General features: G+C 42.9%; 1 protein-coding gene across 1 annotated transcript in view; it reads right to left on the bottom strand.

The window, feature by feature from the left end:
• Window positions 1–25,372, bottom strand: part of LOC107120373 (attractin-like protein 1) — a 910,146-nt gene that overhangs the window by 629,752 nt on the left and 255,022 nt on the right. The window contains 2 exon segments of the mRNA XM_015423059.1: window positions 11,412–11,549; window positions 23,789–24,007. Coding sequence (XP_015278545.1) covers window positions 11,412–11,549; window positions 23,789–24,007 — 357 coding nt within the window.

Genomic DNA, 25,372 nt, shown 5'->3' with positions numbered 1-25,372 from the left:
GTCAAACTACATAGCTCACAGGAAATGTAGGAAAGACAGCAAAAGTCCCTGTAAGGGGGATAGATTCTGATTGGAGCCATAGCACCAAAAGGGGAGAGAGGAAGGTTTAACCCTTTCAGTAGCACTGGAGATGGAATTTAACCCTTTAAATAAAAAAGGGAACCACTGTTATCCAGGATACCCACAGGGCATACAGTAGCTTTGATGGTTGATATGCATAGTGAAAACAGAAGAGAAGAATGACTGAGCCCTTCTCCCCACTGCCAAATCTCCAGTCAAAATCAAGGAATAACAATGGCTGGTTTTCCTTTTTAAAAAACGAGAGCTCCTGATCAAGAATCATGCATATGATGAGCTATTTTGTTCTAAGCATTGCCACTGTATTGATCCATAAACCTGACTAAATGATCATGACAACTGAAAATAGAACCAATTTCCACAATCTCAAAAAAACCCTGTTTTCCCAGACTGCCTCCAAACCAAAACAGAACACAAAAAGGCACAGCACTATAATCCGAAATCATAGCTACTAAGAGGTTGAATTATTTTCTCTTTGTACAGTACCAATTTGTGAAGTTACAAAAAAGAAGCCGTTTCTAGGTTATGGAAAGCATATTCAGAGATAAGCATGGGTGTATAAAACTTCTGTTCTATTTTACAAGAGGATTACAAAAAAAATTAAGAATATTTCTAGAAAGATTTTTACATTATTTTTCTCATTTACAAAATTGACAAGTCCAGTGATAGTAACATGACTGTCTGAGTGTAGCCTGTATCAAATAGGAATTACACATGTGCAAGATCTAACCCAATCCTCTGCTCATTTGTAATTATCATGAATGCTCTGAATCCTAACAGCGTGATTTTCTGTATTTAAGATCATCAGAGAACTAGTGATTTTGACATCTTTCGTTCATGTACTGTATTTAATACATATTTTTATCTTGATCTTCCTCCAAAGAATTCCGGGTGGCATTCATAGTTCTTTCTGCCTCCACTTTATTCTCACAACAACCCTGAAAGGTAGGTTAGGTTAAAAGAGAATGACTGGCCCAAAGTGGCCTAGTGAGCTTTATTGTAAGCAGTAATTTGAATGTGGATCTCCCTGTTCCTAGTCCAACACACCAACCACTACCCCACACTTGCTGTCTCATTTCAGAGCACTGGAGAGCAGAAGAGCCAGTCTGATAGGAAAAGTGCCAGGACTGCAGAAGTGCCAGGACTGCTAACATTTTATTTCCATTGCTTTCAATGGAAACAAAACAAACAGAATAACTAAACCAACAGAAGTTAAAGAACAAATGGAATATACTGAAATGATTTCAAAATGAAAACCAAACACCAAATTGCACAACCCTAGTATTAAGCATTTCTAAAAGAAGAGCGATGTAGTCTCTGACTGCTGAGTACTAGAGAGAGACAGTAATATGTGTTTCATGGTGCAATCATACAGCCTAAATTTAAAATATCCTGCTTAAAGAGAGAAGAGGATACTTTGTGTGTATATGTGTGTGTGTGTATGTCTCTGAAGGGCAAAATCACAGTCAACTTACTCTAAAGAGTCATAGCAGCATTCTGAAATGAACACTTCAGCTGTTTGCATAGAAGTATCATATTTAAACTTCTTGCCATTAAAAAGTTATGCCTGACATGTAAAGAGCTACTTCAAGCACACCCAAGGACTTGGCCATGCCTCATGGGAATTTTAAAACCCCTCCCCTTTGAATAACAAACCCCTAGACAATATTTCTGTTTTTGAAAATCCCCTAAAGTAGGTATTACTGTGTAGTTCATAAAACTTAAGACCAATGCCGCCGCGCCACCCTCCCACACCCTAGTTGTGTTGATCTTTAGATCCAAGTGCTTTAATTTAAGACTGACATCTGTTGCTTCCATGCATTTTACTTCCTCTAAAAGTGCTGCCTGATGAAAATGCACAAACATTATTTGATCTGATTTTGAACTGCACAATGCTGTATTTTGTTTTAGTTTGAGGAACAGCTGTCTCTGGATATCTTATGAAAAAAATGAATAAATTAAACAACATGTTGAAAAGTAAAGGCCTATTGCAAAGAGATGCTTTGAATACTTTTAAGTATAACCCTAATTAAATTGTATCACAATTTATGCACTGTTTGTATTTTATATTATAAATACTATAGCCTACATAATCACTTCATGTTGACTATTAAGCAAATCATAAATGTCTGGAGAGAAAAAAACAATACCAATAGGAATATAAAACTGTATCTAAATGTGCAGTTAGCAACCTTGAATTTCCATGAACACAGAGAAACCATCCAACCCAGGAATGGCTGGAAGGCATCTGATGCAGCCACTTTACTGAAGCTAAGCCCATCTGGGTCTCTTCAGTGCCAGATAGAAGACTTCCTAGGAGAATGAATGCATGAACATACATGTTCTTCCACATTAGCAGAAGAAAAGCAGGATATACATTCAATAACTAAATATGTTCTGTCTCATCTCATTCATAATCATGGTCCTATTCTTTTCTTGTCCATTTACAACATACAAGCAAGACAGCGACTTTGCAACTGCACAGTAGGTGAAACAGATTATCTTGGAGAGTCTTGGATGGTTGGGTCAGGTAGTTAAATTATCTGCTGGGGGAACTACAACTCCTGTAAGTCTGTGAAAAAGTGTGCATGTGCAAAGTAATACTGGCAACACTTAGATGAACATAAATAGCAAGATTTTTTTTTAAAAAGTAAAATAAAAGATGAGAAAGTTGCCATCTAGGGTTATTTATCCAGTTCCCCAGTGTAAGGTTCTTATAACACACCTAGATGTACCTTTAATCTCAAAGACATTATCACAGGATCTAAGACCATCAGCTATAGACCTTCTCTACCATCTCAAGATCAGCCACATGCTTACCTTCCATTGTAATATTTACCATCCTTTGCCAGCAATGCCATTCTACTTTCTACATTGGACAAACACGTCAGACCCTGCACAAAAGAATCAATGAACCCATTTCTGACTTTCAAAGTCACAATGTTCAAAGCCAGGGGATGAGTATTTTAATTTTCCAGGGTGTTTTGTTGCTGATCTAAAAGTCACTATTCTCACACAAAAGGACTTTAAAGGGATGATCCAACACAAAATTGCTGAATTAGGATTAATCAAGAAGTTTAATACTATCTTCACCAATCCATCCAGGTCTTAACAAGGACTTTCAATTTCTCACTTACAATATGTGCTAGTGTCTATGTAAGGCCATTCAATAAAATTGTCCAAAACTCTGGAGCTGGCTTAACATCTCTTTATATAGGCCTTCAGAAGGTGTCATTTTTCTCTGTCTTGGATACATTCTATAAGCTGTGGCTGAGTGGCTAAGAGAAAACAAGATGAAACTGAAAAAAAGAGAAAACAGACATGATGCCAGTTGGTCAAGCTGATGTTCTGGAGGGGACTACATTGCCAGCCCTTGACAGGATGAGTCTATACATCTATCAAGCATGGCATACATGGCGGCATACATGGCTCTCCCATGTCTAATTTATCTTCACAACAATCCTGTGAGAGATGTGAGACTGGGAGAAACAATGACTGGACTAAGACAGATACTCTACCCACTATTCCTCAATGGCTCCCTCAAGTTAAAATTTGGAGTTTTGTTAATTTCAGCTTTACCGTTAGAAAAATAAGTCTGTATAGTTGTTAAACATGCTACTTTAATTGTAATTTAAGATAAAAGTTATATCCCTTTTGACTCAACTGATCTGGCCATGCTGATCCATGGTACTTTAACCTCAAGCCTGGAATTCTGTAATACACTCTGCATGGTGCTGCTTTTGAAGATAACTCTGAAACTTCAGTGGGTTCAAAAGACAGCAACCTGATTTTTTATCAAAGTCTGGTATTTTGTTCACATCAGACCTATGGAAAGAGTTTTAGAATGCCTGTTTATTTGTTTACAGGTTCTATTCAAGATGTTGGTTCTTAAAAACCATTTATGGCATGGGCCACAAATACCTAAAGGACCATTTGCTCTGGTGAGGAGGAGGAGGAGGAGGAGGAGGAGAGGAGAAGAGGGAGGATGAGGAGGAGGAGGAGGAGGAGAAGAGATTGGATTTATACCCCGTCCTTCACAACACAAAGATGTCTCAGAGCGGCTTACAAACTCCTTTCCCTTCCCCTCCTCACACCAGACACCCTGTGAGGTAGGTGGTGTTGAGAGAGTTCTTGACAGAAACTGCTCTTTTTCAAGAACAGCTCTTATTAGAACTATGGCTTGCCCAAGATCATCCAGGAGGTGCAAGTGGAGGAGTGGGGAATCAAACCCGCTTCTCCCAGATTAGAGTCCGCACACTTAACCACTACATCAAACTGGCTCTCTTGTTCCCTCTAAGCTGAGTTAGTGTGAGCTAGCTCACAGTTTTTTAGCCACTGGCTCACACATTTTTGTCTTAGCTGAGGAAGGGTGGTTCCAGAGCAAACTAATTTATGCAGTAGCTAAATCACCTGCTCACAACTTTAATGCCAGTAGCTCACAAAGTATAATTTTTGCTCTCAGGACTCCACAGCTTAGAGGGAGCATTGGTGTTAACCAGTTGTTGTGCTTTCAACCTTTTATCATTTGACATAGCTTTTCTGAGTAGGGCAAGAAAGAAAGGCACTTAAACTCTTTTTTTAGGTTATGTAAGCAAAACCACTCAGCAGAACTTTTGAAAGCAGCTGAGTTGTCTACTTGTTTTAATGTTTTTGTGTATGTGACTGTTAATTTTTTCTTTTTGTTTTTTGTATTGTTTTGTTTTGTTTGCTGCTGTTAGGCACTTAAGGGAGAAAGGTAGTCTTCCCTTAGTCCAGAAGCCTCATTTAGGAAGGGGGAAATTAGGGCAATTCCTCTGGCCTGCTTTGCTCATTATACCATTATAGCATATGAGCTTCAATGATTACTGACAAGGAGACATACCTGTATCATCAGTTTATTTTAGGCTTACCAAGGTCCAGCGGGGGAATCGTATTTCTTGGCAGGAGCCTTGCCGCGGGGACGGCTCCACGCGCTGCACCCGCCGTCGCCAGGATGTGACGCTCCGCCTGGCGACGGCGGGTGCAGCGTGTGGAGCCATCCCCGCGGCAAGGCTCCTGCCAAGAAATACGATTCCCCCGCCGGACCCTGGTAAGCCTAGTTTATTCCTATAAAAGGACCTAGATTTCCATTAGTGCACAGAGCTACATAGGCTACAAGAAATAACAGTAACCACAATGACCTGGACAAACAGCCACTAATTTGTCTCAGGTGGCCAGTGGTGGCTGGTCCCAGTTTGGCTGACTGTGCTGGGCCTCTCGAGAACTGTTTGGTGGAGTAAGAAACCCCATGAAAGACATTGCATATGAGTAGCAATGACGAAGCTGGCTCTCAGACTGATGTTGATTCTGGCTTGAGTGGGTTTTGCCTATTCAACCCAACCTCCATTGTTAGCTTTGATTGAGGTTAGGATTACCCGTTCCTGACAACTAGTTAAATTAGAAGTTATAATTATTTAAATGTAGGAATGAATTTTAGTGCTAGTTAGTTAATTAAGGGGGGAGGGAAGGGGGGAGGACTAGCTTAAAAGGGCTTGTGCTTAATTGTTAACAATGTTAACAAATTGCATATTTTTATTGTTTGTATTGGGTTTTAGGGTGGGTGGGAATTGGGTGGAATGGGGCTAGAATCTGCTAGCACTTCTGACATCAAGTGCCGAGTCAGGGATCCCAGTAACTGGGGCATGAGGGAGGTATGGCGGTGGGAGAAAGTACTGGGAGGGAGGAGAAAGAGATATGGCTATGCTTAGTCTCCTTCCAACGTTCATCCCATCCCAAGATACATTGGTATGGGTGTTCGGAAACTTAACCCTTCTCTGACACTGACATTGTGTAACGCCAAATCCATCAATAATAAGACCACAATGCTGCAAAATTACTTTGCAGTGCAAGTAGACATGGCATGCACAACCGAGACCTGGGTATGGGAGGGCAAAACAGTCGCCTCGAAAGAACTCACCCCCCCCCCCCCGGTTCTCAGTCCTTCATCAGTCCTGGACTAAAACCTCAGGGCATTCCTCATCTCAAAGATCCCTGGCACTGATTGTGTAGGCCTGGTCTGGGATACTGAGAAGAGTCTGGATGTCTAGCAGGTGTACTGTCAGCCTAGTGCACCAGCAGATAGCCTACTGAGCCTCCTGGATGCAGTAGCAGGCTGGGCCTTGGAGTTCCCAAGACTGATAGTGTTGGGAGACTTCAACATCCATGTTGATGCTGCCACCTCCTTGCTGGCATTGGACCCGGTGTCTTCCATGGCAGTGCTGGGACTCTCCCAGTGTATCAAGTTTCACACACCAAACAGACCACACACTGGACTCGGTCTTTGGTATGAGGATAGATATTGATCTCACTACTATCGATGTAGTGCCATGGTCAGATCATTTTGTCCTGAAGGCCCAGCTAGGTGCCCCAGATTTCTCCTGTCTAGGCGGCAAGTGGATTTATGCTCACTTGCAGAGACTAATGGACCCAATTGGGTTCCAGAATGCTCTGCAGGATCCGATGCCCCCTGGTGATTCATTAGATGAGCTGATAGAGGACTGGAATACCCATCTCTCTGAAGCCATTGATGAAATTGCTCCCTAATATCCTCTTTGCTCCTGGCCCAAACTAGCCCCGTGCTATACCATGGAGCTCAGGTAGATGAAATGAAAGCTTAGATGACTAGAGCGAGTTTGGTGATGGTCTCATGACAAAGCTGCAAGACCATCTGCTCATGACAAAGCTGCAAGAATCCTTATGAAATCCTATGAGATGGCAGTGAAGACAGCTAAAAGAGAATGTTATGCTGTGTCCATCACATCCATTAGCTATTGCTCAGTGCAGTTGTTTAGGACAATTAGGTCTCTTACCTCTCTTGATGAGAGAACCCAAAAGTCAGAGATTTGGCTATCAACTGTGAGGCTTTTGTGAGGGTTTTTTTTGCAAATAAAGTCCTTTTGCTCCGCCATGACCTGCCTGCCAATATTGATACAGTATGTGAACGAGACGCTCCTTGGCCATCTTTGGATTCTGTATTTAACACCTTCAGCTGACTCCCCCCGGCTGATGTTGACAGGATTCTGGGTGCTGCTAAGCCAACCACCTGCCTCTTATACCCGTACCCATCATGGTGGGTAAAAGCCAGTGGTGATTGAATACAGGACCCCTTGGTGGACTATCAATCTGTCTCTTACTTTGGGAGTCTACCCAGGGGAATTATAAGAGGCCATGGTGGTATTGCTCTTAAAGAAGCCATCCCTGGATCCCACAGGTCCTTCCATTCTTTCATTTCTGGGCAAGGTAACTGAGCAATAGCAGAGCAGCTTCAGAATTTTCTGGAAGATACATCAGCCCTAGATCCCTTGCAATCCAGCTCCTGCCCTAGAGATGGGATGGAGACCATGCTGGTCACCCTCACAGACAATCTTCACAGACAGCTGGATAGAGGCAGGTCAGCACTGCGGTTATTGCTCTATCTGACAGTGGCATTCAACACAGTTGACCATGATTTGTTAACCCACCACCTTGCTGGAGTTTGTAGGGTGGCCTTGAAGTGGCTTATCTCATTCCTCCAAGATCAGGGACAGAGGGTGGTGCTAGGAAAGAGGATATCACCTCAATACCCCTTGGTATTTGGGGTCCCTCAGGGGGCAATCATCTCCCCAATGTTTAACATCTATGTGCACCCCCTTGCAGAGCTGGTGCAGAGTTTTGGGCTGGGGTGCCATCAATATGCTGATGACACCCAGCTGTATCTGTTAATAGACGGACACCACCGCAGAAATTCTGACCAAAGGGCTGGAGGCCATGGTTGGATGGTTGAAGCAGAACCAGCTGAGACTGAATCCATCCAATATGGAGGTTCTGTGGCTGGGGGGTGGGATTTGGGGTTGGGATGCCAACTCCCGGCCCTGGATGGTGTGCCATTAACACCGGCATCTGAGCCTGGGCATGTTTTTAAATGCCTCCCTATCAATGGAGGCTCAGATCACGAATTTTGCCAGGCTGGCATTTCTCCAGCTTTACCAGGCCAGGTAACCGGCTCCCTTCTTGTCTCTCCCTGACCTAGCCACAGTAACCCATGCAATGGCCACCTCTAGGCTAGAGTACTGTAACTCACTTTACGCAGGGCTACCCTTGAGACTGACCTGGAAGTTACAGCAGCATGAGTTCTCACTGGAGCCCCATTAACAGCGCACATCCAACCAGTGCTCTGCCAGCTGCACTGGCTCTGGATCGAATACCAGATCAGATTCAAGGTTCTAGTATTAACCTTTAAGGCCCTAAATGGTTTGGGACCAATGTACATTCAGGATCACCTCTCCTGGTACACCCCCCCCCAAAGAGCATCACACTCAGCTGTGAAAAATCTTCTGGAGATCCCTGGCCTGGAAAATATGTGGCTGTCATCAACCAGGGCAAGGGGTTTGGCCCTGGCTCTGACCTGATGGAACTCTCTGCCAAATGACATCCTTGCCCTGTGGGACCCAGTTCAGTTCTGCAGGGCCTGTAACGCAGAGATGTTCACCAGGCCTATGGTTGAGGACAGCAACTGTTAGCCTGGCCTCTTTTTCTGTTCAGTCACCCCTTGGCTTAAGCAATATGTTTTAGATGCCATCTGAAATGGTTATTGAAATTGTTTTGCTTTTAACTATTTTAAATTTGATTATGATTGTAATTTTGAATGTTGTACACCACCCTGAGCCGGGAGTATGGGGGAGTGCGGTCTAAAAATCAAATAAATAAATAAATAAACACACATGTAACTTTATATTCACACATATATTAGTTAATGTTGATTTAAGATTATAACAGACCTAACATACAACATATAAGACAAATATAATATACAACATATAAGACGTCTACTCCACCAAAGCTTTGTAGAAAATGTACTGTTATAAAATAAGTATGATTTTAGTTATTTAATTCTATTGAAGCTTAAATAGCCAATTCTGAAATCATGTCTTCCATGAACTTCTATGAACTTGCACAAGTAGCGTATATCTAAAGCACCAGAAACAAGCAGTAAAATGTATAATTTTATAGGCTTATAAATTGATTTTAGCCGTTATTACATTACACATAATTCACTAAAGGTGACAGAATGCTTATTTGGTTAGATGGCTAATGCATCCCTAAAGAATAAAAACTGCTTTAATATATCACTTTGTCACAGAGCAACTAGAGAGCGCAAAAGAACATTTTGTCAACTTCAGGAAATAAGAAAACCATTAAGAATTATTTAATTCTTCATAAAACACTAAGGAAATGGCAACTGTCAATAAGGATAGACATTAATCTTTCCCTTGAATATTTTCTCAATATATTTAACTTTAGCTTATCAAATGTGCATGCCCGCATATACAGTATTGCATTTTAAATTGCCAAGAAGCCAAATGAATCCACTAAGAAACTGATGTATTAAGAGGTCAGAGGGTTTTCTGAATTAACAGATCAACACATTTACCACACAAGACTAAAATCTGTCACACAAGAAATGTGTTATCCACAGTTCTGTTTTTTTAACTGCTTAAGAAAGCTGATCTTCTGTTACATGTTGCAGGCTATATAATTGTTCAGTCCACTTGTCCATATGCAATTCTATAATCTGCAACACTGGGCAGAACATGTTCCACTTTCTCGGAGATGGGAAAGATAATCTGAAAGAGTAGATTTCTCTGCTTCTGCCACATTTATACGAACTTTTACATTTCTATGCCACATCTCTACATTTTTGCATAAAATACAGAATTGCCACAATTTTAGAATGATGTCATTCCAAATATTCAAATATAACATTCTGCAGAATTTCAACTTGCAAAGTCATAAATCCAAAAAGCAAGAAAACAATTATTTCTCTAGAAAAGTAACTATAATTACAGATGATATCCTTGTATTTGATATAGTTAGTTACAAATCAGTATAAATTAGACACACTGAGAATTTCAACACAAATACAATGCCAGGTGAATTTACCTAGATCTAACTTCCTCAATTATATACAAGGAAATGTGTCTCAATAACTTCAAAGCAGCTCTGCACCTGTGCAGTAGCCACCTGTTCATGGGGACGTTGTGCCTTGGTCATGCGTTATAAATAAGAAACTTAACTAAATTTCCTCAGTTATCAGAGAAAACAACACCTATCCTCTGTGTTCATGGTTGAGTCATGAAAGTGACCTACTTATCAAGCATGGAATCATTTACATTTTGTCCCCAATTTCAATATCTGCAGTTCAGTAAATCCTTTAAATAGCAAACATTGGATATACTATATTACTTCCTTTTTGCACAGAGCAATCAGTGACATCTATTCATGAAGTGGTTGCCAGAAATTATCAGAAGTTTAGCTATGGCAAGCAAACATTAGTGGGACACAGAGACATCAAAGTACTGAGCCTCAATTCAAATATCTCAGACTATTCTCCCCTTTGAACCATGTATCTTTTCACAACTGAAGATGTCAGTGACAGGCAAGTGAGGATGGCAACTCCAGAAAATGTAAAAAACAAAATGGTACAGAGGAGAATTATGTAAGGTACTTTGAGTATCCACTGAGGAGAAAGGAGGGGGATAAAGGAAATAATAAAAATAGCTTAAGATGGGGGATAGTTACAAGGTAGGCTGGTCAGTGAGAATGAGGCAGTGAAAGGTGAAAATATGGGGGGTGCCAGGAGGAGAAAAAGAGGAAATAGTGTGGGGCTGGAGATACATTAGAAAGTGAGGTACCACCCACAGGCCTTTGCAGGTTCCTTGCCATGCAACTGGGCTTAGCCAGGCAGTCATCAGCACGATGGCAAATGAAAGGACCTATGAGCTATTCTCCTGCTTAAAGTGGCTCATAGGCTTGTTGAGGTGGTGTAGGTAGGTTGTATCAGCTCCAGAGTTTTTTAGGTGATACTGCAAGGCCATTTTATTTGGTAGGGCTTTCATTGGGTACAGGCTAGAGACATTTGGGGGTAGGGCAAGCAGAGTTTTGGAGAGTTTTATTGTACTTTAATTTTGGATTTATTAGCTGCCCTGAGAAAGGAACAACTGAAAATAAATATTTAAATAAATTTGACAGAGTTGGCAAGTGTTATAAGTTAACACAGTGCACAGTGTTATAAGTTAATTCACAGTGCACAATGCACAGTGTTATAAATTAATTCTTTCAGCTGGTCCTGGAAGCACCATAGGAATACCCAATAAACTTGACAAAGTAAAGCTGAAATGCTCCTAACATGTAACATAAGACACATTGTACCATTTTGCTCCATTCAGCTCCATTTATCAATAACAGCTAGGAAAAGCTCTTCTCTTTTTCAGCTGAGGAAATATTTTCCTGGTATAACATTTAAGGAAACTGTAGGTCATATCTTAAAAAGAACTTACCTGTACACTGGCCTCCATTTGTTGGATCCCCATAGTACCCTGGCATGCATGTTTCACACTGTTTTCCTGTAGTTAGGTTTTTGCACTGATCACAAACATTACCGTTAACACAAGTGCTATGTCCATTACACTGGCAAGCTGGAATACAAAAGACATTAGAAATGCATCTTAGTTATTTTGTAGAATGATTCCAGGGTATTACAGAATGGCGCAGAAAACTGTGACTGAGAAATCTTAACATCATGAGGGTTTAGTTAAATGAATAAGAATCAACTTGAAACTGGGTGGCTGAGAGCTGTAAATAATACATTTTGGTTGTGACATTGCCTGTGCTGTGTAGGCTGATTTACTGAAGAAATGTATTCTCCTATCAGCTGAGTACAGAAGCTTTACCTCCCACTGGAAAGAATAAAACCACAAGACTCTGAGGGGTTATGAGGGTAACAAGGAAGACAGGATTATTCAAGGGACAGGCTGGTGTCAGAGGAGAACCTCCATTACAGCAGGAGTGAGATATTCCTACTTTACTTAAGTTTGCTTGGACAGCTACAGAAGAACACAAGAATCCTACACTACCTTCAGTTCCTGCTCAGCTACATGTTATGAAAGAGTTCTGTCATGGATGTTACCAAAATATAGGGAAACAGTTACTAGTTTTTACTGAAAAGGTCATGAAGGATGCTTCTGCAGCCAAGAAACAGAGCTGGCCTTGTCTCTCAGCTAAACATACCACAAACCCAAAACAGAATAGCCTTGGAGAGGGACAAGGACCAGATGAGTAACAGACTAATATGGCCTTTGGTAGATTAGAAATAGCTTATTTGATATCAATAGATTTAATGTGTATCTGGGCCCAGGTGCAACAAGCATCTGAGAATGGAAAGAATGTCCAACTAAACACAGAAGTTAACAATATAGTTCAAAAATGGGTGCACTGGTTAAGGGCCAATAGATATTCATATTATGAGAAATGTATAATCCCTGTTTTTTATATTCTTTGTTATGACAAAAAGTAGCAAGAATGAATTAACATGGTTTTAATATATTTTAAGAAACTACATCTGTGACGTTTATGGTAGGAGGCTGAGTAAGATGCAGTACTGAGGCAATTATACCCTAGACTTAAGAGTATTATTATGTTTAGGATAATGTTACATTGAAAAAACTCAGGATCTTCTGTAGTTGCCTGGAACCTATCTAAAAGATTAGACTTTCTATATCTTTGAATCACCACTCGCCCACATTCATAAGACATTAGTTTATGATGAAGTATTGGTAGCATGTACATTCATGTCCCTGTCACGTTTTGGGTTGCTCCCTGGCACTGAATATCCAGTCGCCGTGGTGGGAGTAGTTCAGTATCAGAAACAAACACCTCAGAATTGAACGGGCTAGGTGTTACACCACACGCCAGACCTCGTTCTCAGCAGAATCGTCTTGGTTTCGCTTTCTCTCTGGCTCGCCACGATTCTCTGAACTCCTCCCCGGTGTTTCTTGTTTCCTCCTTGTTATTTCCTGTTACAGTCATCTATTACAGTCATCAAACGCCCCATTCGATTCCCATAGGCTAAGTCCCCAATCACTTTCCCCGTTTCACGTGTGTTCCCTAACCCCAGTGATCTGACCATATTGTTTCCACCCCCGTTAATTCTCGGAGCCGCGGGTTGAGTTGCGGAAGTATCTGCCACCGCAGTAGCGCCTGCAGTAGCACCCTGCATGAAAGGTAAGGTTCCTCTGTCCCTCACCCGAGTGCATCCCTCCCTAGCTTGCTGTGGCATCGGACCAGGGACGCCCTGGGCCCCAAGGTTGTCTTCCGAGTCCCGTTCCTTGACGGGCATTGACAAAGAATTCGGCGCGGGTCCCCACAGGTTTTTTCTTCAGACACTTCTATAACAATATTGGATGAACTTAGGAGGTAAATTTTAATTCCCCCTTTTATTAAATATTCTACTGGACAGCTAAAACACAGGTGAAGGCAAAACATTTTATTTAACAGGAAAAAATAAGTATCCAACAGATGGGAGCTCACTCCATCATTTGACACCCGGGTCTCGAACTGCTGAACTACTGACCTTCCACAGCCTGCAGTTCAGCGTCTTCAAAGTGCAAAATTAATTATACCTACTGAGCAATAAGGGGCTGTGGTGACTCAAGTGGTTAAGACACTGAACTGCAGACCGGAAGGTCGGTAGTTCAGCAATTCGATACCTGAGTGCTGCATGACGGAGTGAGCTCCCATCTCTGGTCCCAGCTCCTGCCAACCTAGCAGTTCGAAAGGAAGAAACTGCAAGTAGATAAGTAGGTACTGCTTTGGTAGGAAGGTAACATCATTCCGTGCGCCTCGCGTCTAGTCATGCTGGCCACATGACCACAGAAACATCTTTGGACAGCGCTGGCTCTTCGGCTTGGAAACAGAGATGAGCACCACATCCCTACAGTTGGATTCGACTGGCTTTCGAGCAAGGGAAACCTTTACCTTACTGAGCAATAATACATGTGGAGATTAGTAACAAATGGCTGTATTTTGCTCCTAAAATCAGACCTACGGGGATGGGATTAGGGGATAGTTTATGACCAAATAGAAGGAGAGAGAAGAGATTGGATTTATACCCCACCCTTCACTACCCAAAGGAGTCTCAGAGCGGCTTACAAACTCCTTTCCCTTCCCCTCCCCACAACAGACATGCTGTGAGGTAGGTGGGGCTGAGAGAGCTCTGACAGAAACTGCTCTTTTTCAAGAACAGTTGTGCCAGAACTATGGCTTGCCCAAGGTCATCCAGTAGGTGCAAGTGGAGGAGTGGGGAATCAAATCTGGTTCTCCCAGATTAGAGTCCACATACTTAACCACTAGGAGCTGCGGTGGCTCAAGTGGTTAAGACGCTGAACTGCAGGCTATGGAAGGTTGGTAGTTCAGCAGTTTGAGACCCAAGTGTGCCGCATGATGGAGTCAGCTCCCATCTCTAGTTCCAGCTCCTGCCAACCTAGCAATTCGAAAGCAAGAAATTGCAAGTAGATAAATAGGCACCACTTCGGTGGGAAGGTAACAGCATTCCGTGCGCCTTGGTGTTTAGTCATGCCGGCCACATGACCACGGAAATGTCTTCAGACAGCGCTGGCACTTCGGCTTTGAAACGGAGATGAGCACCGCAACCCTAGAGTCGGATTCGACTGACTTTCGAGCAAGGGAACCTTTACCTTTTTACTTAACCACTACATCAAACTGGAAACGGTCCATAATGTTTACCCCATAACCTCAGCCGTGTTGTAAATATTAGGTTCCATGTAAAAAATGAAGTCAAATGAGGAAGATCTATGTTTTATTTAAATTAACAGGAAAACAATTGGACCAAATAACTTATCAAAAAGTGACTGTTTTCTTCTCAGCATATTCAGGAAATATGCTTTCTTCTTTTTCCATTCGGGAAAAACATGATCTTTTATACATGGACTGACATCATCAAGAAAACAATATTGAAAAAGCATAATTGGTTATAAAAGAGAATGGTAATTTGAATAATAATCTTCTGATTGGCCAGATGTAAAGAGAGACATTCCTACATAAAATCTAAGTGTTTACTTAACCTAACTTAAAATGATAATGGGCAAGGATTCTTCACACCCTAAACAAAAGTGTGTTTTTTCCTGATACGATACCAAAATCTTGTCTGACCCAGACATTGCAAGGTTTTGCCCTTAAGAACTACAGAATCATGAACTTTGTACCTATTATCTTGTCTGCTAGCAATATCAGACCTACAAGGAGAAAGCCTTCTATATAACAGGCCTTTCTTACATTCTAATAAAATATTAATTGAAAGAGAAATCCATAAAACCAAGAAAAAATATGAATGTAAGCAATCAAGAAGAAAAAAACCTATACAAAAAAAATCTTTATATTCCCATTCATACTACAAATCCCCCCTTTGTTACAGTGGCCAAATGCAGGCCCACTGTTACCACTATCAACCTCTATGTGACAGTGGGTGCATCATGATGTGATTTCCTGGGGGAGCAGAAGAGGGAAACAATGTCTGGCAACAGCCGTATAGGACTGTTTCTAATCAAATCTGCACTCTCAGGCTTGAAGAAGCAGATCATTAAGGCTGCGGTCAAATGGCAGGCTCAGCACAGTGTGTGGCCACGTGTCTAATCTAACTGGGAGTTATTTTGTCATAGAGAGTTGTGATCAGACATCCATGGTTGATCGATCACACTGCAGATGAAAACACAGCAGCAGCCTGTCCCTCCTTTCAGCTTCACAACCCAGGTGTGGAGGCCCTTTCCCATGACAGGACAAATTGTTTAAATAGGAGGTGAGCCGAAAACAAAGTGGCAGCCTGTCCCTCTCCTCAGCTTTACAGCCTGGGTGTGAAGGTGCAGTTATGCGCACATTGGTAACTAGTTTTTTTTTTTAATGGCTGCCAGGGAAATAAGAGAGACCGGTCAGACCTGCCTGATGGCTTGGGTTCACAACAAATGGATCACAACAGGAAATCCAGTGTGAAAACAGCTCAGCCCAACAGGATTGGACTTTCACGGGTATCAAATAAACATGCAGTAAGGAGAGGGGGAGGGGACACAGCCGACTGAGGTACAACAGACAGATGTTGCTGTCTGATCGTGCATATTAAATCCAGAAGGGAACAGCAGTGGCACCAAATCAAACTGCATGTTTGACTGCAGCCTAATTTTCAGGCTTGGAAACAGCAATGTACCCCTTAAAATCTAAATCAGACATACTGTTGAGGAAGAAACTTGCTTCTCACATACCCTCTGATTCGAGTCTCTTAAAACAGTATCACTGTAGGCTGTGTTTACAAGTTCTAGGTTTTAAGAGTCCTTTTTTCCATGGGGGAACAGCAATCTGCCCCTTTATACCTGAAGCTAGGAAATATGTCCTCATAGATAATTTACTATATACCATTGAGGTTGGTGGGCAGATAATCACCTGACTTCAAGTTCTTACTATTCCCAATGGGCTGCATTTTCCAGGTTTGGTCAGTTTTTCCATCCCAGAAGAGGCGTTTGAGAACATCACTCATTCAGAGAAATTTGTAAAACAAAAACTGTCTCCTTGGATGGGGCAGGGTGGGTATACTCCTCTATCAGGAAAGACACAGGAGATTCTTCCATTCCTTGACTCCATCCAAAGGGAAATTACTCTAGCTTCCTTGAGGCTTGCTGAAAGTCATCAGTTGGGAGGTCCTCTAGTGTTTTCCTGCTTCTAATGAAAGTTAGGAGATCTCAGTTTATGTTCCCCCCTTTCATCTGAAGAGAAGCAAGAAGCAAGCCACTTGCTTCCCTTCAGTATAAGAGCTGGAGGAAGACTGAGGGCTTGCAGTCAAGCAATTTCAGGGGTCGTTTTGTAGAAGCTAGGGGAACTCATTAGCATAACTCATTAGCATATGCCACACACCCTGACATCACCGGAAGTGTGTCATAAGGCCACACCCCCTGACATCACCGGAATTGTGTCATAAGGCCACACACCCCGCCCCCAACGGTCCCGGCCGCCACTGCCGGCCTTGCAGCTCCACTGCCGAGCCCCATGAGGGGCCCGGCGGTGGACCTGCAAGGCCAGCGGGAGTGCAAGGAAGCCCCGCGAAGGCCCTCCCTGGCCCCAGGCAGGCAGGGGTGGGGAGAGGCAGGGAGGAAGCAACTTACCTTCCCTCTTCTCCTGCCTCCTCCTGGCTAAATGAGGGCCGGAAGCAGGGTGGCCGGAAGCAGGGGGCGGGGCTTCGTCATGTGCCCCGCCCCTCGTACCTCACCCGGGGGAACTGCGATCCCCCCCGAAATGACCTCTGAATTTTCTATGGCAGCAGGACAGAATCATGAATGTACAGTCTGATTTGTCCCTATTTTGGGGGGTGTTATCCCTCTTGGGAAGGTAAAGGAGGCAGGTCATTTTTTCTGCATAGCTAACCATTCCCCTGGTATGAAGAATCCTCCCTCTTTCCAACTGTATCACTTTTATTCTCTGTATGTGGGTCATGAACTTTACTGTTGGAGGGTGAAAATGGGAACCAGCAATAAAATGTTGCTGCTTAGTTATGTCTTGCTCTCATGTGCTCCTTAAATCCAGCCCCAACTGTAGTCTGGACTTTTATTTATTTACAAAAATTATATCTTGACTATCTGCCCTTAGAAGGACCGCCAAGGCAGTTTACATTATAAAACCATTATAATTAAAAACATACATCACTAAAACAACTTTTTTTAAAAGTAAAAAAAAGACTTAAAATACAAACAAAACAGGTAAAATACATAGAAAACATTGGTTAGGAAGGAGTGATCGTTGAGAGAAGGCCAAATGAAACAAAAAAGTCTTGACCTGCTGGTGGAAGATAGCAACAGAAGGGGACAAATCAGTATCCCTTGGGAGAGAATTGCAGAGCTTTGGTGCAATGATAGAGAATGCCCTCTCCCCGTTTGCCACTCACCTAATCTCAGAAGGCAGGGCACCCAAAGCAAAGCCTCTGAAGATTATTGTAATGGTCAAGTGGGTTCATAAGGGATTAGGTGGTCCTATATAGGGCTCTGAAGGTCAAGACCAGTGCCTTGAATTGTGCCCAGAAACAAATTGGAAGCCAGTGTAGGTGGGTCTAGACTGGAGTGATACGGTCCCTACCCAATGACTTGAATTATACTGATGGTGGAGAGCAAGTTAAAAAGAAAACAAGCCATGGCATTTTGTTGTGGAAGACCACTTGTAGGATTAAATTCCTGCTTCCTGTCCCCAACTGGCCCCCTTTCTAACATACATTAAACTTCCTTTTTCAGTTGCTTTCGCTCTCTGTTCCCCTTTATTTTCCCTCTTTATTAAAAAAAAAATTATTTCTTCCCCCTCTCCAAGATTTTGCTAACCCACTGTATCCCATTGCCATTACATCACCCCATATCATCCCAATCCTATTTTTGTTTCCCCTTCCCTTCATCCCACTAACCTTCCCCATAGCATTTTGAGATTTCCGTTCCCTTCTATTCATCTTATTATACTTCTCATATACCTAATCCCTCATATCCTTTTTATCCTGTTACCTATTATACTCTCACAACATCATATTTCTCATCTGCCTATCATAATTTTTCTCCCTTTATCCTCTTTTTTCACCCCTCAATTACCTTTACAGCATCCCCTTAACTCCCTCATTCCATTCACCAACTCTTACCTCCACCCCTGTCCTCCTTTACCCTTCTTTAGCCCCTCTGTCTGCCAGGCTCCTATTAACCTCCCACACTCCTCATTCCCTTACCTTCCATTCATCACCAATCAATCCCTTGACCACTTGCCACCCCTCACATCCTCTCATACCAGCACCCTTATCCTCATTATTCCATGCCAGGGATGCCATGGGAGTAGCAACGGGAGAAAAAAAGTGGCAATGTGAAAGCTCTTGTCACTGTCCAGGCTAGTGAACACTTGGTCCACCAATGAAGTTATCAGTGGCTGCCTTCCTCCCTTCTCCTACTGTCTACATTACTGGACTTCTTGAAATCTCTGGAGACAGTATCCCCATCCTGGATTCATGTTACTTCAAGTCTAATGGCCAGTGCTGCTGGCAAGTTACCAAAGCTGCCACTACTACAGTCCTTGTGCTCACACTCATTCCTAAAAATGGTTTGCCCCCTTTTTTTAGGATGCCTCAGACGACTACAGGAGAAAGTCATACTCTTCCGTATACCTGAAGTTTCTCCCAGATAAATAGAACTCTTTCTTTGTGCCTAGTTCCATTAAACTAATTTCATTACCCAAGGTCTTATTAGAAAGAAGGATAATTACTTATTGGTGTGCCCAATATTCATGAGCAAACATATTATTTGGCACAAACAATGGCTTTCAAGGTCCAAAATGTTCCATGAAACATCTCCCAATGCTTACCACTTTATGTCTAATTCCTGCTCCTCTCAGCCATCGTTTCATACCACTTTGTTCGTTTGCTTTAAACTACTGCTTCTTGATGGCTATATGATCCCTGTTACCATGTAGCCAGTATGATGTCACAATGCCATGTAGCAATTCAGTGCCCTCACAATGAATGGGTGTCAGTGGGGAGGAGCAGTTACCACAACACAAAGTCTTTTACGGCTATCAGCAGTCCCTCCCCCCACCTGAGTCACCAAAAGCAAAACAAACAAGAAGACAAAAACTTTTCCCAGAGGGCAAAAAGTATTAATGTAAGTGTCCCTCTCCTTCTCATTCAGACCCAATGATTACTCTCGTGGCTAATACTAGGATAACAACTAGGGTTGCCAGCCTCCAGGTGGGGCCTGAGGATCTCCCGCTTTTACAACTGATCTCCGGCTGACAGAGATCAGCTCCCCTGGAGAAAATGGCTGCTTTGGAGGGTGGACTCTATGGCATTGTACCCTGCTGAGGCCCCTCCCCTCCCCAAACCCCGTTCTCTCCTAGATCCACCACCAAAGTCTCCAGGTATTTTCCAACCCAGACCTGGCAACCCTAATAACAACCCATTGACTTTTCCTATTACAATACCATGCCATGATAAACCAGTAAAGGAGGGGCAACAAGTGTCCAATGGCTATTACCCTCTCCAAGTATCTCCATCCTAGTAGTTGTGGTGTTTGTGATCAGGCAGTAGTCCTTCCTTCTTCTGTTCTAGGGAGGGAAGTGAAACCAAACTTGCTCTAATTGAAGGTAGTTATCTATCAGGAGCTGCAGTGGCTCAAGTGGTTAAGACGCTGAACTGCAGGCTGTGGAAGGTCAGTAGTTCAGCAGTTCGAAACCCGAGTGCCGCATGACGAAGTGAGCTCCCGTCTCTACTTCCAGCTCCTGCCAACCTAGCAGTTCGAAAGCAAGAAACTGCAAGTAGATAAATAGGTACCACTTTGGTGGGAAGGTAACAGCGTTCCGTGCGCCTTGGTGTTCAGTCATGCCGGCCACATGACCACGGAAATGTCTTCGGACAGCGTTGGCTCTTCAGCATGGAAACGGAGATGAGCACTGCAACCCTAGAGTCGGATTCGACTGGCTTTCGAGCAAGGGAACCTTTACCTTTACCTATCTATCAGAAGGCTGCTTTTAGTGGTTTTACAGGGAGATTGTTTTAATTGGTTTGCATTGCTTACCTTTATGGACTGTATGTGTATATCACTGTAGATGCTTGGAATAAGTGAGAGGACAATTTATGAATTAAAGAATAACAACATTAAAGACAGGCACAGAGTGCAAGGCTCTCCAGAATATTAACAATAATTATATTTGGTTATGGGGATTCACCAGTGCACATGCTGTAGCAATATGAGATTGTAAACTTGAAAGCCAGTAGCAGTGTTGACTGCAAATGCATCAAAATGTGACGTTCTGGTCACATATCTTCTTATTAATTTTGCAGTGCTGTACCCAGTAGAGGTACCAGTAATATCCCAGTCATATATTAAAACCTACTGTAATTGGAATTGTTAAACAAATTTCACCTAGAACTGCTCTAGAGTTCAGCTACTTTTGTTTATCCCAAGCAACTGATCTTTTATAGATAGCTGTTTCTTTCTTTTCTTTTCCCTTTGCTCACCAGTGGTGAACTCGTAAAAAATGACTTGTTAAAATCCAAAATTATGGAGACCAGTAATAAATTCCTTTTTTTCTTTTCACTGTTCGTCTATTTAATTTTCACCCCATGACTGGTGATGGGGGTGTGGTGGCTGATGTAGTATTTCTTGTTATGCTGATATGTTAACTTTTGCTTTTCCTCACTGAGTTGTATCTCATAGCCTGAGCATCTGACCTTGGTACCTATCTCCTGATGCTTTGCTGGGAATGTGAACCCATCAGTAGCCAATGCCAAAACTCTAATCTATAACCAAATTAATAATTGACAAAACCCAAGTGATGATTGACCTCCCACCATTTGTCACTAAAAACACCCAACCTGTCTTTAAAGATGATAGGAGGCTGCTCTATTACAGGTGGAACCTTCCAGAGCCTGTTGTGACTCCTAAAGAAATGGTTCATGTTGTGAGCCCAAATGTCTAGCCCTATTATTGGTTCTACACTTGCCCTGTACCCTGAGAAGGGATGTTGTGTAGAATACTGCACTGAATGCAGCTACTGGTGCAAATGCCAAGAATATGATGACTGTGATTGATGAAATGTGTACATCTGTTGAGGCCTGTAAAGAGTTGTGGGATCTGCTGTGATGCCAAATGAATGCGCTCTTTGCTCATTCTTCTTAATTTGGGACAAAAGATCATCAGTCGACAAAGCAAATAGTGTTGTTTCCTCAAATGGAAGGTCCTCTACCTTCTGTCAGGTGTCAGGAGGGAGAGCTGTGACATGCAGCCAAGCATGCCTTCTCAGTATGAGTCATGGCCCTGGAGGAAGACTCCGCGGAGTGTCTTCCTGCATTAATCTGTTGCTTGAATAGGCACAATGCCTCCCCTTGGAGAAATTTGGCCAAAGACTTCTTGTCTTCAGGCAGAAGCTCTATGTAAACAGTCATCTTTTCCCAGAGGAACAGCTGATATCCCCCCCCCATAATCACACTATAGTTAGCAATGCGCAGGTTGAGTGCAACAGAAGAGTAAACTTTTCTACTCATTGCATTGATTTTTTTACCCCTCTATCTAGTGGAGAGGAATGCACACCTTTATGCTGTTTTGCTTGCATCTCCTCAGCTATGAGGGATGAAGTCAGGGGATAGGAGAATAAATAAGTGTGCCCTTCTTGTTGCCCTCTATATAAATTCTCCACCTTTTTGAATGTGGCAGCCATGCTAGCTGGTTTTTGCCATAGGGCCTTGGAAATGTCAGCAGTGCCCTCCAATATGGGGAAGGCGATTATACCAGGTGACTCTACATAGAGCCTGCCTAAGATCTTGTCTCGAGGTCTTGGGTTGCTGGAAGTCACTTCTACTTTCAATGATTTAGCCATTCACATCATTTGCTCTGCGTAGAGCTTCAGATCCTCATTAGGTGACACTGAATCAGGGACCCCTACGATGGGGAAGGGTCTGATGGTAAATCTAAGCCCAGGCCAGAAGGTGAGTCAGCCCTCACCTGCTGTTCCTCAGAATCTGAGTGTCCCATAAGGGGGGTGAGGAGAAATTGCAGGAGGGTACCGAACTTGCAGACCTGCAGCATTATGGTTGCATGAAAAATGGTACCTAGGTTCCGGAAGTACTTTTCGTGACTGCCAATCACCCTATTCTTGAGGTCTAGGAGATGGAAAATAATAAGTGTAGCCTTGCCAAGGAGGCAGGAGCATAGAACTCTGCCACGGTGCTGGAGAAGTTGGTTCCAATGGTCCATGAGCTGCTGGAACCACCAATGCGCCCTGGCCAGGCTCTGTTTCTCTCTCTAAAAATGAATGAGCCAGGGAGGCATGAGGAGGATTTCATGGTGGGGAGACTCCCCTCCATTCCATCAGAACTGACGATGTCTTGGTTGGAACTGAAGAGTCAATCGATTCCAGTACCGTCTTGGAACTGGAACAATGTTTCTCCTTATGCTTGGATTTGGAATGTGCTTTCTTAGGCAGTGGTAATGACTTGCGTCATTCTGCTGAACAGATGGGTGACTGGACTCGACGCTTTGGTTCTGTGCCCAGAACTGATGGAAGAGAGACTCTCAATGGTGAGCTTGCAAATTAGTCAGCTCTAACCAGTGATTACAAAGGCAGGAATAGACTGTGCTCCGCTCAGGCAGATGCTTTCATTGCTGGGAGTCCTTTATCCCATAACCTTGCCTTCAAGCACACTCCTCAATCTCAGCAGGGTTTTGGGGTAAATTGGAGGCAAATCTTGCAGGTGAGTATATTATGGGCCTCACCCAAACAGAAAAAAGGGAAAGTGTTCATTCAAATGGGTCATTTTCATACCACTTTGGGTACACTTTTTAAATAAAGCCTTCTGCGACCTCTTCCGAAGGGGGGGGGGAGAAGAGCCCAGGGACAAGAAAACTTCACGATAACCAAAGTTGAAGAGAATACATCCTCACAATGTGGAAGTGAAGAAAGGACTGAGGGAAAGGGGGAGCACCTCCCTGCAGAGCACATGACTGTTAGGCAGGAAGACGGCCTATAATCAGCTCTGAAGGGGAGGGGCTCCACTGGGAGTGTTTAGAAAATACCAGAATAGCTGTAAGAAAGCCTCTGGTGACTACCCTGCATAAGCATAGTCCCAATATGTGCCTGCACAGAAGACTGAAGATGAACAGTGTGCTAAGGGGACCAAAGAGATGTTGCACTTTTTTAAAACAAAAGACCTAAAATAGGAAAATTTTGAAAACATGCTAATTGAAATTAAACATATAAATTAAAATTAATATGATGTATGAAGTCATTCCATTCTTGGAAGCAACACATTAAGAGTTCAGTAATTTTATTCTACTTAGTCAAATGAAAAAACAATAGCAAATCCTACCTGGGCACTGGATAAATGACCATTCATAATTTTTCTCTTTGGGACAAAGATTGTTGTCAAGAACCATTTCAGCAGAATGCAACCCAGTCAACTTCATTGGCCCCCTTGAGGACCCTTCCACACAATGGCCTTTGCCGGTATTGCTAGGGTCATTGCACCACCCACATCCTGGGTGCTCCAGACACTGTCCACAAGTCCTCATTCCAGAGCAGTTCTGAGCTGTAATACATAGAGCACAATAATAAGTAAACCATTTAAAAAACTGTATGATTGGAATGAGTATAATTCAGCTATTCTACAATACTCATATATTGTACTGACTGCAGAAGAAACAAACTGACTGCTTTCTGTAAAAATAATAGAAAATACTGGAGGTATAACTTTGCACAAATAACAGTTCTCCCCTCCCCCCCCCCCAAAAGTCAGATTTCTGTTGCATTGTCATGTTTGTTTTAGGGGTGTGCTCCAGCTCTATCCAAGCTGAAAAAATAGCCAAAAATACCTTATCTGTATTTATTGGCTGTTCTTTCATCTGGATACAGAAAGGATGTATTCTTTGACTATCGAACACAGCTAATCACAGATAATTTAAAAAAATCAGGATTATCTGGGAAAACAGGATAGCCACAGTTAAATGGTGTTTAAAGACAGTGCACTCCCTTTAAACACTGTTCTGGGTGAAGCTAAAGCTGGTATGCTATTTGGATTCAGGGGTTTTTTTGGGGGGAAATCCCAAATTTTTCTGGCTCAATTATCCCCTATGAGACCATTATAGTCAATGGGGAATCTATCTGGGGGTATCCAGGGTTTGGGGGGGGGGCTGTTTTTTGAGGAAGAGGCATCAAATTTTCAGAATAGCTTCTGGTGCCTCTCAACAAAAGACTTCCCAAGTTTCAAAGATTGGACCAAGGGGTCCAATTTAATGGGCCCAAAGAAAGTGCCCCATCTTTCACTATTTCCAATGGAGGGGAAGAAACAAAAAAAGCAGGGACTGATGTCAAACCAAAGAGTTTCTGCAGTAGAACGTGAAGGTGGTGGTGGGGGGCATTTTTGCAGAACCAATGCCACTGTGGCAATGCCAGATCAACAAATCCAAGTAAAAGGGGATTGCAAGCCTAGCACAGTCAGTGCATGTACAGAGTACCCAGCAGAACCAATGCCACTGTGGCAATGTAAGCTCAACAAATCCAAACAAGGGGGGTTTCCAAGTGTCGAGCAGTACCAGTGCAATGTACCAATGCCCAGCAAAACTCAGTGCCTTCCCTTAAATGCTTTCTTTTTCCCCTCCACTGAAAACAATGGAGGATGAGGGCACTCTGTACATGCACTGGTTCTGCTGGGTACTCTGTACATCTGCTGGCTGTGTTGGGCTTGCAACCCCACCTTGCTTGGATTTGTTGAGCTGGCTCTGCTGGGCACTCTGTACATGCACTGGCTGTGCTAGCCTTGCTAACCCCCCCCCCGCTTGGATTTTGAGAGGCTTGGAAAAATCCCCCCACACCACCTTCAGTTTCTACTGCAGAGACTTTCTGATTTGACATCTGTCCGGGGGGGGGGGGGTTTGCTGTTTTTCCCCACCTTTGG

Source organism: Gekko japonicus, unplaced genomic scaffold (assembly GCF_001447785.1).
Source record: "Gekko japonicus isolate JY-2015 unplaced genomic scaffold, Gekko_japonicus_V1.1 scaffold288, whole genome shotgun sequence".
Taxonomy (NCBI): domain Eukaryota; kingdom Metazoa; phylum Chordata; class Lepidosauria; order Squamata; family Gekkonidae; genus Gekko; species Gekko japonicus.
Note: the sequence above shows the minus strand (reverse complement) of the source record. Positions and strands in the feature narration are given on the sequence as shown.